This window comes from Hyalella azteca, unplaced genomic scaffold (assembly GCF_000764305.2).
Source record: "Hyalella azteca isolate HAZT.00-mixed unplaced genomic scaffold, Hazt_2.0.2 contig6976, whole genome shotgun sequence".
Lineage (NCBI taxonomy): Eukaryota > Metazoa > Arthropoda > Malacostraca > Amphipoda > Hyalellidae > Hyalella > Hyalella azteca.
This window is the reverse complement of record NW_025937115.1, coordinates 409,738-423,272: the sequence shown is the minus strand read 5'-3', so window position 1 is coordinate 423,272 and position 13,535 is coordinate 409,738. Positions and strand designations below refer to the sequence as shown.

General features: G+C 39.6%; 1 protein-coding gene across 2 annotated transcripts in view; it reads right to left on the bottom strand.

The window, feature by feature from the left end:
• Positions 1–3,317: 3,317 nt before the first annotated feature.
• LOC108672806 (protein quick-to-court) overlaps positions 3,318–13,535 on the bottom strand; it is a 96,564-nt gene continuing 86,346 nt past the window's right edge. For both annotated transcript variants that reach the window (XM_018160553.1, XM_047881079.1), the window contains 7 exons: positions 11,264–11,362; positions 10,725–10,890; positions 9,369–9,508; positions 8,565–8,995; positions 7,956–8,130; positions 7,577–7,687; positions 3,318–7,195 (listed from right to left, as the gene is read on the bottom strand). In XM_018160553.1, the coding sequence (XP_018016042.1) occupies positions 6,902–7,195; positions 7,577–7,687; positions 7,956–8,130; positions 8,565–8,995; positions 9,369–9,508; positions 10,725–10,890; positions 11,264–11,362 (1,416 nt within the window). In that variant the 3' untranslated portion in view covers positions 3,318–6,901. The remainder of the gene's footprint in view (positions 7,196–7,576; positions 7,688–7,955; positions 8,131–8,564; positions 8,996–9,368; positions 9,509–10,724; positions 10,891–11,263; positions 11,363–13,535) is intronic.

Below are 13,535 nucleotides of genomic sequence, written 5' to 3'. Positions count from 1 at the left end.
TACATACTATATAGAAAAAATTGAATTTAAATGCATTGTCACGAGTTAAAAAAAATCATGTACTATTGCGTGCACTAACGAATCAAACGAGGCTACAAATGACAAGTGGAATCTCCACTTAAAGGATAACAGTCGCTGCTCACTGCCGAGGCTCCTGCCAAACTTTCAGCCCCGAGGCACCGCATTTGACAAGGCCATTGTTTTCGCGTCGGCCATTTCAATCCGGAAGCATTGTAATCTTCGGTCAGGCAACCGTAAATGATCCTGAGGTTACCAAGAGGTTGCGTCCGTCCTTGAACCTGTCATGGGCGACAACCCTAGGGCGAGGAGACTCGGCTCAACAAAACCTTCTGATAAAAAATATGTCAGCATAACCTGCCCCGAAAAAACGTCTAAACTCAACAAAATATGAAGTATAGATGACTGGTTTGTTTAAAATATGTTTACCGTTTAAACAATTTTCAATGTCAAACATCAATGCAACACCGAAGCTTGATATTTGGACCGTACTAAGTGACTTGCATTAAAAAATACTTGTGTGACACTAGTATCGTATCTGTAAAAGTTGCAGAATGACCTAACGCCTGGTCTTAAAATTCATACGACCATATCTGAAGGGCTGTCTTATTATCTTTTTCGATGTTGTCAGAATATTTTAGCGGTGAGGTGCTGATAAACAGGTAAATCTAGCAAAAAAAGTCATATTACAAGCTTTTCAATCTGCTGGAAGTGATTCTCGAACACTATAATATTATATTTTTCAAGTCTAATGGTAAGAGCAGTCAAGCTATTTATATTTATTCTAGAGTTTGATTGTCCATCTTCCGGTTACTTGTTTCATTGTTCCTTTTAAGGGAAGAATTAAAGTTTCCTTTAAAATTTTAAGAATAATTTTTTTCAGCGAATTTCGTTTATATGGGAATTTCCTAATTGTGTTGTCAAGCTGACTACTGTATTCTGTGTATTTTCCTAAAAAAAATACATTCATACGTAATCGTTAATTTTTTTGTTTGAAATCGCTTCAAATGAGTTACGGCCAAAAGGATATATTTCACGTTTACAGGTTGATCTTAAAATTGCTCTACAGTCAACCTCGTGACATGGTTTCATGGCAACAAAAATAAAACGTGTTCTAAATCATGCCAGCTGTACATATACCACCACGAAAGATTTCCGGTATAATCGACGTCGGTATATGTCCGGGGCCAATTCACTTGACCTGCGGTCGATGCCGTAACTTATACCTCTGTATCGCAACTCTGTATTACCGCCCCGTATACAAGATACGTTATCTGGACTGATGTGTCTTACTTATCCCTCACTACCTTAGTCAACAAAGAACCCGATCCTCAGGTAGAGCTTAATATAAAGAGCTCAAAATCAAATATCATAGTTTGTAGTTAATTTACAACCTGTGACATATAGATGACGGCAAATTTTATTTTATTTGAGATTAGATTGATGTGAATGTTTCGGCGATGCCTCGGCGATATCAAACTGGATAGGTCTAAAAATGTCTAAGCTCGACATTTTTGCAGAAATTAAGCAGTAAAATTTTTCGCTCACCATTGGAAGATTACCAAGATTTTGACATTAAAATAATGTCAATCTGAATTGGTGACTATTAAAAAAGCGTATGGTAACAGGAATAACCAATGTAGCTTTCTATCATCGATTATTTTATATGCGCTCTGCTGGAGATTTATAATCATTTAGTAATTTTTACACACCCTAAAAAAAGGGTTCAATCACTCGGGTCCGTCCGTCATGGACTCATGGTCATGAGTGCCCACGACTCAGGCTCACTCAGCGTCAATATTGACAACAAATTACCTTTACGCATTGCGCAAATGTATTTCATTCGTAAATGACACCAAATCGTTATGCATTCGGAATAGTAGCTTAAGTTTTACCATTTTCTGTTTATGTTAGTGCGTTCAAGAAATACATGAATCCAGTTTATATGGACACGACTTAGCATATAATAGTACTCCATGAAATTAGTCCACAAGTATTTTCTACCGTTCAAAGAAAACTTTTATAGAAGACTCCTTGAAATTTTTTTTAGCTTCACGCCTCTCATTTTTCTTTTAGTTCAAGTTACCTGTAAGCATTGCAGCTCCTCTGCATATATTATAATTTGATATCTTTGATGAAAATTAATTTGTATTAATGTTAATCTTGTAAAGAAGCCATTGAAGGTTAATTGGCACTGCAACGTCAACCGAAGCTCAGGGTAACTGTCCCCTAACTAATATGTCCATACTACGCAAACATGTTTGTCAGCCGCTATCATCCACGTCCCTGCTATCCTGTCATGCTTTGCCCATGTTTGCATATCTTATCCATCTCATAGTATATATGTTATCAGGAGACAAACAATATTTAATTATTCTCACGCGTCATTTAAGACGCGTTTCAAAAACACCAAGTGGTATCCTGAGGTACTAGTATTAGTAACATTTTTACATCTTAAGTGCCATTGCTATTGTAAATGCTGTTGTTTGACGGTTTCAATTTTTTACAAGCTCTTTTGAGTCACATTTCAAGTAATGCACTTGACGTTCTGCAACGCCTACAATATTAGTGTTGCTACTTAAACTTTACACAAGTTTCTATAAACGAAATGCTTTTAACATTTTTTTCGTTCGAAAAGAAAAATAACTGATGACATGGACCCAAAGAATTTATTTGAATAACGATAAAATTCACAAAACTATTAAAATCAAGGTAGATTGTTCAATAGTCTACCCCCTCATGTCTCTATTAAATTGGTGTTGTAAGGTTTCCAAATCAGTTTCATGAATGCGGCCAATAAATCAGTTAAGACTTTAAAGCGCACTGCGATTTCTATCTGAGATTATCCAAAGATTTTCTAAGATGGTTAAATTCTAGTGGTGGCCATTCGAACGATCGTTGTCTTGTAGTTTCATCGCCTGCAATGCAGTGCATTTCGGTCAATTGCGACATTAATATTTTCGACGTTTATAATTGAAAAATCTCTATAAAAATAATACCTTCATTTTATCCCAGGACGTAGGATCAAGGTACTTTCCTTTTTATTTTCTCTAATTCTGATAATATTCGCCTCGATAAAAATTAGTATATAGTGGATGTCATGGCCTTGTGTTCGGATTGCTTGGCTTGTACTTGGCAGCAATAATACCTCTTCATCTGACAGTGTTAATCTAATTCAACCTATAAATTACAAAATTAATTCCCTGGCATCGTAAAACGTGCGCGCTTGAGTAGCACAATGCTCAATGTCTGACGCCTGTAAATGGGAAAATTTTGCAACGGAGAATAAAACACGTTACAAAAGAAGAGAAATGCTACAGTTTATTCTTTTTAATGAGTTTCCTACCAGATAATCATCACAACGACATCACAGAACCTAACCATCGACTACACAACTACCTGGAACACTCAACTACGAGGACGCCATATACTTAAAAACGTTACGACGATTTTAAGCTCTAACGATTGATTGGAAATTTTTTTTTTTCAAAATTTTGTTTCTGTCTAAAAGTTAATAATAAAACTTGAATTGGGGCTAGCTGCAGGATTTAAGATGTCGTTGGTACTATTTTGTAACCTTTGAATTCATGAGCAAATCACGCCTCTGAGTTCCCGAACATTGATAAGTTCGGCTGAGAATTGAAACAAAGATGTATTTGCATAATTAAAGAACTCTAGCAAATATTCCCAATAGTTAAATAAGTATGACTCCAACGTTCCCCCGAAGCTATATTATAAAATTGAGGGCAATGGTAGGATGCAGTAAAAGAAAAATATCGTAGAAACTACGTTTGAAAAAAAAACAGACGACTGAAAAGATAAAGCAAAAGTCTAGTAATCAATTCATGTTCATAAATCCGGAATATTAATCCCCTGTTGTCACCAGGAAGAATTCTGTGAAACTAGGTGTGTTTTTTTTATTTGTTGCAACACATCGGAGCCCCACAGGCAAATGATAAAGGAATGCAAAGTCGCCAAACGACAGTGAAGCAAAACAGGCTTAGCGTTATCAAAAATAAGTAACTTGGAGCAATTATTGACATGAACGATACACAAGAACGTTGAATGCGATCAGATAGGTTGGAATAATAAATCTCTACAGAATATTTAGAAGTTACCAGGTGTAAATGCAGAGCAATCATTAACGTTGGAACGGCGGCTATTGACGAGCATTGAGCAAAAACCCTTTGAAGCTTGGATGGACATCAAGTTCACGGCGCAATAAAAGACATACGATTCACTTCATCCAATGATTTCAATAATACACATTCATTATGTAATTCATGTAAGTTTATGGTAAGTATAATTTTATTCGTATGTAGAACTCGGGGATCTCTCTGGGGGAATGGTGGACTATCGCGTTCATGATCCTATAGGGTTCAGCGGGTTACACTTTCGCTCAGGAGGCTTCGTGGTAATAATAAATAAAATTTTCTGAAACGATATAAAATTCTGATCTGGTAGAAACAAGCTAGTAGGGATACCATGTACGAGGATAATGCATAAGTAAAACGCAGGAATTATCAGGACGACGGAGCAGAATAATTACGATAAGAATCGCAAAGTTTAAATTCAATTTCAAGGATCGATTAGCTAAGGCATCTAAGATGAAAACGTTAGGCTAGTAACTAGTTAACATAGAACCTAATTATCTACGAGCTATTTGCACGGACTAGTGAGAAACTGTCTTAAAAGATGGCCATTTACGGCTCCATGTTCGAGAGCAATGTTCGGCAACACAACGCAAAATTGAGCGAAACGAACCACATTGCAGGTCAAGTTTCTCGAAGCAAATGAGATATAGAATACCCGAGTCCCAAAAATGGCAAAAAAGTATGCGGTGCCACTGACACACTGAGATTTTAATTGTATTCTTTAGAGAAATTATAATATAAATCAAACCAAACAATTCTAGGAAAATTCAAAGTGACGAGACCTCGTTACCGACTCGTGACAAGGACGGACGCCATGGCGGTGAAAGTTTCTAGGCCTGCGACGAAATTAAGTAGTCGACTTGAATTTTATCGGTTCGACAACAATAATTGCAACGCAATGTCTTCCATTACAAGACGTGATATTCTTTACTTCAAAAACTAAATTCACACAAACTTTTTCCCATACAATAAAAGCAAAACAATTGCTTCATACTCAGCCATCAGATTACGAATAAAGATACAGAATTTAAGATGAATTATTTCAATGTAACTTGATCTCGCAAACCGACCAGGAGACGACAAATAAATCTTTTTTTACTCACGTTAAACGTTGATTTTCCTGTAGTCATCAGAACAGAACATTTTAATATGAAAAAAATTACTCAAAAAAGTGGGAAGGAATTGGAGATGAATCCGATCAAGTTTAGGACTGGCAAACAATACACAATTAGTGATCGTTATAAAATAAGAAATTTATGCGCCTTCAAACAAATTTTTTAAGCTTCAAGCGGACAATATTTCTGCAAGTTTCGTACCAGCAGGACACTTCAGTGCATAGAACAACATGATAATGTGTTTGTAATTAAAACCAATAGTCGCGATGGCGTGAAGATCCCTCGCAAGCTGTAGAGGTTGAACAAGAGCTTATATTTTGAAAGATCCTTAAATTTAGATGATCTTCTCAAGCTCGATTATTGGCATAGCAATTATTGATCGATCGTAGAAAAATATCGTCTTCGAAGCATTCAAAGCGGCAGACACTGATATGATTTTGTGTTCTCCGTTAGTGTCGAGAGCGAAGCGAGTTCAAAAATAGTGGCTATAGATAAGCTTATGATATATGTAATTTTGACACATTATAATGCTGCGACACGATATGAGCAACACTCGTCGTTGATAAACGCGAGTAAAGTTCACAAGCTTCTTCGTGTCGCAGAATAATTAATAATCTTGGTCTCCTGCCATGATCTGTAAAGTTTACGACTATAGAGATAACCATAATAACGCGTATCCAATTACATGTCTAATAGGAACAGAGAAAACAAAAACGTAACAACTCAACGCACAACGCTGTAAAACTATTCTCATTAATTGGATAAAATTACGATAGAATTCACTATAAAGTCAACACTGAAGTCCTCGTGCAAATTGGACGAAGGAAAATTGCATGAAATTGCAAGTCCTCGAAGGAAAAGTGTGATATGAAAAAGTTAACGAAAATTCAATAAAGATCATCTCGCATCACAAGAATAATTCAAGAATAGCTACATGCGGTGATGGAATGATAGATATAACATTAAGTACAGTCAGGAATATACATCCTGGGTAGACCAATTCAAACTGCCAGAAAAGACAAGGGCTCTGGCCTAACCTAACCTAACCTAACCGTCGTGCCTGTTTTATTATCAGCGTTAAAAAATGAACAGATGCCAAGGAGGTTAACATTAAGGAGTGAATGATTACGCTGTAGAGCTGCCTTTCGTTGAGGATACCTTACAGTTGCACAACTCGAGTATTTGCATTGCACCATTGTAAGTTAGAAAAATTATACGATAGGTTAAAGCTAAGAAATAATTCATCTCAAAAAGTATGTCATGGCTGGTTAGGCTGCGATCGCAGCATTGCCACTGTAATGTATCCGTGGCGAAACTGATACGTCTTTCAGAATTTGGTTACAAGAAAAAAAATTGAAAACCTTTTCGGAGGCTATGTACAGTCTAAATAAAACTGTTTGCAGTCAACTATCTACAAAGAATATCTTTTCGTTCTAAAAAAATAATAACAAAACCCAATACCAAAGACATTTCCGTTGTATACAAGAAGCACAAAACTCGCACTGATTACACGCAATAAACTAGACTCAAAGAAGAGGAAAGTTAATATTAACTAATAATTTAAGGTTCAAAGAGAAATTCCAGGAGACGACGTGAACGACTCGCAGGACGTCACTAAACTTTGACCATTTGAACTATCGCGTACTTCTCAGCCTCATTGAAGCCAAGAATGCTAACGATGGCCCTTAGGTGACCTTTGGCATTGTCTTTATCAGTTAAAAAGTAATAGATAGCGGACTTGAGAAATTGCAACGTCACACCAGGATCGATGTTGTTGCGGGGATCGATGTTGTTTCGAGGATCGATGTTGTTGCAAGGATCGATGTTGTTACGGAGGGCTCTGTTATCGTGAGGCTCGTCCATAACTTCTTCAGTAGGGATAACCTTCCTCGCTTCTGCTTTCTGTGCCTGGAGATGGCGATGCTTTAGCTACATGACAATTTATTGACCAATTGTTCAGTCTCTTCGTGATACAAATGAAGTGATGAGGTTTTACTCAAAGTCAAGAGTGTACAAGTTCACGCTTTTGGTTGGACTTCACGCCTCTTAGCGTCGAAAGTTTGAGGTCATGTAATAATTTCATACTGTGTCATTAAGATCTAGCCTCTATAGCCGATGTAGATTATATTTCTAACGTTAATACCTGACAGTTGAAACGCAACAATCCAACACAAAATTCGAAATTTTTTCCGCAATGGCGCGAACCAAGTAAATGAGAGTTATAATAGGTAACTTGAATTACCGTGCTTTTAGCGTGTGAAAAACAGGGAAATGAATTCTTTGGCGCACCTTAAGCTTGCGTAGCTCATCCTGCGCATGCGCCAGCTCCCTCATGAGGCCCTTGACGGTGCCCTCGACGCCCTCAGGAGGTCCTGAGTCCCTCGAACCGCTGCTCGTGCACTGCGGGCAATAATTCAGCAATTAATATATATTAAAGGATAAAGTGTGCGAAGTATCAGCCAATCAAATATTGAGGCTGATGTGGAGTTAAAAATTTCACCATGCCGTTTTTACGCATTTATAAATTAGAAAAATTAATGATCATTACAAAACATAATAATACAGGGCACAGAAGATAAATTGATCGGTTCAAGTGTTGCAATGAGTGTTACTATGAGATTTTATTTAATGATCATCGTGTCGAGAATGTAACCCTCCCTCCGTCCACCTCGCTCTCATGCTGGAGTCGCGCCGCCTGCTGTCCCTTGAGGAACATCTGCAGGTAGGTGTTCTGGTGCCGCCGCTCCGACTCGGCCAGGTCGTCCTTAGCGCGCTCCAGCTCCCCCTCCAGCTGCTGCGCCCGCGCCTGGCAGAGGTCCAGCTGGGGACGCAGCTCAAAGTACCTGGGGACACGGGTCAGGGCTCTCAACAAACTCAGCTGTACATTGTGGGAATACATGTACTCCCGTTGGAGGAGAACTGCCTTTATAGATGAATTCTCAAGGCATCAAATCCTAGAGTTATAGGTGAGTGTTCTTACCGATGCGAGCTTTAAATTGTTGGAATTCAGAGACTCCTTACCAGTTAAGAGCAGTTTTGTGAGGTTGCACCAGAATTATCTCACTAACAAGATCGTCACATTGCCAACTCAAGGTCTAAAGCAATAACTGTTTTTCATTCTCTCCATTATTTGCTATTTGGAACTGGCGCCTCTTCACCCCTTGATACTGCTGTCCCTTCACCCCTTGATATTGATACCACCTTCACCTCTTGTTACTGATGCAACTTCACGCTGCTGGTCTGTACCCTTTGCCAACGACTCCCGTCCTTGACTCACCTGAGGTTGGCGTCGCTGAGCTTGCAGAGGAGCGTCTCGACCTTGTCATTGTGGCGCTCCTTAAGCTCCTGGAAATCGGCCATGTGGTCCTGCTTGAGACGCTCCACCTCGCGCTCGTGCTCAACACGAAGCCGCTTTTCCACGTCTGATTCAATCCTGGCTCTCCATTCTTCATCGTCCTCTTCCTCTTCGTCGAGTTCGTCTTCCACTTCTTCGTCATCGTCGATTTCATCGTCGGTGTCGCTGACTTCGTTGTCGCCAACGTCGCGCTCGTCGCCGGAGTTTGTCAAGGAGCCGACGCGGTGGCCGTCGCTTCTGGGCGTTGATTCGTCGTTGATGACGTCAGACTTTGGGTTTGTCGAAGACTTTTTAATAGGTGACGTCTTGCTGAGCTCATGCAAGGTCGTCACGCTCGAATTATCAAACGGATCCTGGAATGAATTAAAAAAATTCAACCGTTGACGGATGGACTGCGCCTAAAATTCAACCGCACCAAAATTAACAATAGGACTACATATTTGACAAATACAGAGAAAATGGAATACAAACTACCATTATAATCGATTAAAAAACTGAATTGAATTTTCCAAACGGAATAGTTTCAATTGACTATGATCATATGAGTTAGATAAAATGCCCTTAATCTTGAGCGAAAGTTACGAAACGGAAAGTTCATGAATAGACATTGTTTTTTGCAATCGCCCGTTACCAGCCCCAACTTGTAATTCACTGGACTAAAATACGACCATACGACACACTTAAACAGAGTTGGCAGCCGATAATGCGGTCATGAGGCTCACTCACCCTCGCAGAGGTGGCCGGGGAAGTCAGGTCGTCGTAATGTCCACTGTCCGCTAACGATCGGTTAAGTTCAGCGGAATCCGTAGTGTCCGCCAAGGATACGGAGCCTGGGGACCCGCTGGATGGCAGCACTGCCGTCCCTCCTGCAAAAATTATTTCGTTTAAAAGTCGCTAAATAGCTATGCCCTCAATGTCTCTCACCCTGATGTCTCCTGACAATACAGTTACGACTAAAAACCTATAGATGGCATCATGGTCATACCTCATGTTAATTAGATCAGCAATGATTCTTATGGTGGATCAGTAAATTACCAATGGTTTTGTTAACAGTAGCTTAACCCGTGATAAAATTTAATTCAAAGTTTAAAATTTCGCCTACAGGTCACCGTTTAGTTTCAACAGTTTTTCTTTCCGAGCGTTTTCAACAGTTTCACCAACCTCGGAACTAATTCTCTGTTGAATTAGGTTCAAGTACGACAAGTGCGAAAATTTTCATTCTGTTTGAATTAGGCGTTCGGTAGAAACCACATACTTCCGAATACTACCAACTAACGAATAGATTTGACGAGGTTAACACTCGTTTTCAAGGAATGGGAATTAGTTAAATTCCTCCACACAACCGCGCTTCAAATGAATTCGGAATGGATTTATTTGAAAATTTCTCAATATTTGAAGAAAGGCGGCGTTTAATGAAACACAAATCCCAACATGATGCGTGTGAAAAATGTTTACTTGTTAAAGCTAGTGGAAAACTGACAAGTGAAACTAGCTCAATTTCGCTAGGTATGCACTTCCGTCAACAGCTTTTCCAGAGTCGTGCTGAATTTCTTCAACAGCTCAATCTATTTCTCATCATTTCAGCGACAGCACAACAAAGTTGGCACAAATTTGGTCGCCTGCTCATCTTTAACGAGCTGAGTCCGTCTGAAGCTCAAGACATATTTAATGCTAAGCTAGCTATTAGCTAATAACGTGAGCTATTTCACGCATATCCCGTAAACTGCTCCCTATTTTTACGTTTACTTCGTCAGCATCTGTTATCACAATTTTTATTTTATATGAGCCAATTTACACAACTCCTCATTTCATTTCATGTACATTTGAACACCAACTCCACTCAGAAACCTTCTACTGTACCTTGTATCGTTTTCGCTATAAATTCTAACGTACCTCTCTTCAACATCTCCACGTGCATCACGTTAACTTGGGTCTCCTTATATTTACTCCTAGCCCAGCAATTCTAACGAACCTCCCTTCAACATCACCACGTGCACCACGTTAACTTGGGTCTCTTTATTTCACTCCTAACCCAGCAATTAAGTCAAGAGCCTGAAACAAAATAATCGAGTTCGCTCTCACCAGGCAGCTGCGGCTGACGACACAGCGCGCGCAGTTCAGGCTCGCTGGCGTCATCAGCGGGGCTGACGCATGGCTGATCTCCTGACGTCGCTGTCGCTGCACCAGCGGCTCCTGACGATCCCACTGACGCAGCGGTGACTGACGCTTGACGTGAGTCGTCAGTAATCTTAGCAGTTAAAGAGGGAAGAAAATAAATAATAACTGCAAGTAGAACGACATGGCGGTATCAGCGCTGAGCCGTGCTGGTATTATAACATGGTAGTATCGATGTTAAAACCATGTGGTGAAAAAAGAAGCCGAATAGTTTTCAGAATAAAGATCTTCTTGATACATAAAAAATCTAAATGTCTCAGATCAAAGCGGTACTATGGCCGTCCCCTCACCTGTCCGTCCCCTCACCTGTCCGTCCCCTCACCTGTCCGTCCCCTCACCTGTCCGTCCCCTCACCTGTCCGTCCCCTCACCTGTCCCCTCACCTGTCCGTCCCCTCACCTGTCCCCTCACCCGTCCCCTCACCTGTCCCCTCGCCTGTCCCCTCACCTGGCTGCCACTGAGCCGCAGCTGCACCAGTTGTCGGTTAAGGGCGGCGATCTCCGCGTCTTTGGCGGCGACTTGTCGCTCGGCCGCCCCCAGCCGACTCTGTTGATACGCAACGCGGGATGTAAACTTTGGCAATTCATTGCATCGCATCAACGAGTAATCACAAACATCAAGAAGTGATTATTAATTACCCTAAGCAAGGGGAAACTATGTCCATGGCAAATTGCCAAACTCTGTCGTTGAATAAAATTTGAGAAAAAAAGGAAATTTGAATGGCAGATTGTTCGGACCATGATGTTATATATGATTTCAATTTCTAAATAAAGTAAATGATGACAGGGGCAATTAACCAAGTTTTTTTTTAAATCCTATCAAGGACTCAAGGTTTTTACTCTCAAAGTTTGGTCATTTCGGGAAGTTTTAAGTTTGTTCGGCCGCGGAACCAAAATCGGTTGAGTTAAGCTCAAATTGTGCGCTAATGACTTTCCAATGTCGTAAGACGCTTAACGAAGACTCCACTGACCGAAAAATTCACATCAGCCATAAATAGTAAACGGGTAAACAACACAGCATTATCTTGTGAATCTTGTGACGTAGAGAGGCTTGGATACGGCAGTAGCCGTGAAAAGTAAACAGGTAAACAACGGTGCATTATGTTGTGAAGTAAAGTTTGTCTACGGCGGTAGCACCGACGTCAGCGACTAAGCAAAATAAAAATAAACAATTTAGTGGCAGTTCATATTTTTATTTCATTTTGATATAGTGGGCGCCCAGACGTCAGTGCTTAAGCATCGTCAGCAAAATTCAAATATTGTATACAATTTAAAAGCGTCCAAGGAAACGATGACAAAATTATGGGACAGGTCCACCATCGACCACAAAAGACGTCGAGACCATCATGAAATGATGGAGCTTGAGGAGCGAGCACAGTAGAAGTATAAGAGCTTTTCCCGAGTAATGTTAGCATTCATTGCATTTTAGGAAAGGAAACTCTGTATGCGAATAGTGACCAAAACCTACATAAAAATCAAATCTGATGAAAGCTTAATTTTGCCTTCGTTAAAAAAACATCACTTTAAAACATGACGAATAAAAATTTTTAAAAACTTAAATTTCCCAGTGTGGCGCAAGAGTCGCGAATCCGAGGATGGCAATTCTATTAAAAAATGGTAAGATGACATAAGAGATAAGTGAAGCCTTTAGATGCTTCAAACACCCTTGAAGAATAAATGGTAACTGTTATCATATAGCAAATGTTCATCTTCTCCCATCACTTGCACGTAAATTTCATATCTAAACAAAAAGCTGAGCAAATTCTGATATTTGGCTGAACTCGCCCACGCGAGCGAAATGACCAGAGACTGCAGTGCCGAGACAGAAGCTCTGAACACTGGAGCTGTCAGTCAGCCGAGACGAGGAGTCATAAACGGCGACGAGCTCCCCATAAATCCGGCAAATGTGCATCATTATGGAGAGCCGTTGAAGCCTGGCATCATTAACAGAATAAAATTCAGGTAACGAGCCGTTCGATGGTTCGGCCGAGAATTTCAGCGTTCCACCTAACTTACATCAACGCTTACTGACTTATATGTCTAGTTTCAAGAAGCGGCCAAAGAACTAAAAATTACGTCTGCATCAGATCTCATTTTCTTATACGAACAACAAAAGAACAAGGATGCATACAAATATTTGAAAAAAAAATAAAATAACATTTTTGGCAGTTCTTAAGGTAAATCGTGTCTCGTGTAAACTTACCATTAATAGATAAATCGCAACATATTTCGATGATTAATAAGAATCATTAACGTATTGCTTATTATAGTAACGAGAGGAAGTACCGCAACGGAAGAATACAGCAATAAGATTAGTTAAATTACCTGTAAAGGGTATTTTAATGTAGGTTGAAAAAATATTTAAAATAGGTAACAAATAACAAAAATAATGTAAAGAAAATAGTGTTTTCATGCAATCCAGTGGCTTGCATAAGTTCCCATAAACACACGCCTAAGAAATATCGCAATCTAGCTGACGGTTTACGATATTTATCAATGAAAAAAGAGCAAGTGGGTTATAGACACGTTCAATCCTCAATATAAATCGCCGAGTGAATGACTGAAATGATATTACACCGTTTTGTTACTAGGCGAATTATTGATGCCTAATTTTAATTTTGCAAAAACCTTATATTTTGGCCCTAGAAGTAAAGTTCATAACTACCAAATGCAACAAAAATCACAGAAATCCTGCACTGTAGCTGTGCGCACAACCTGAA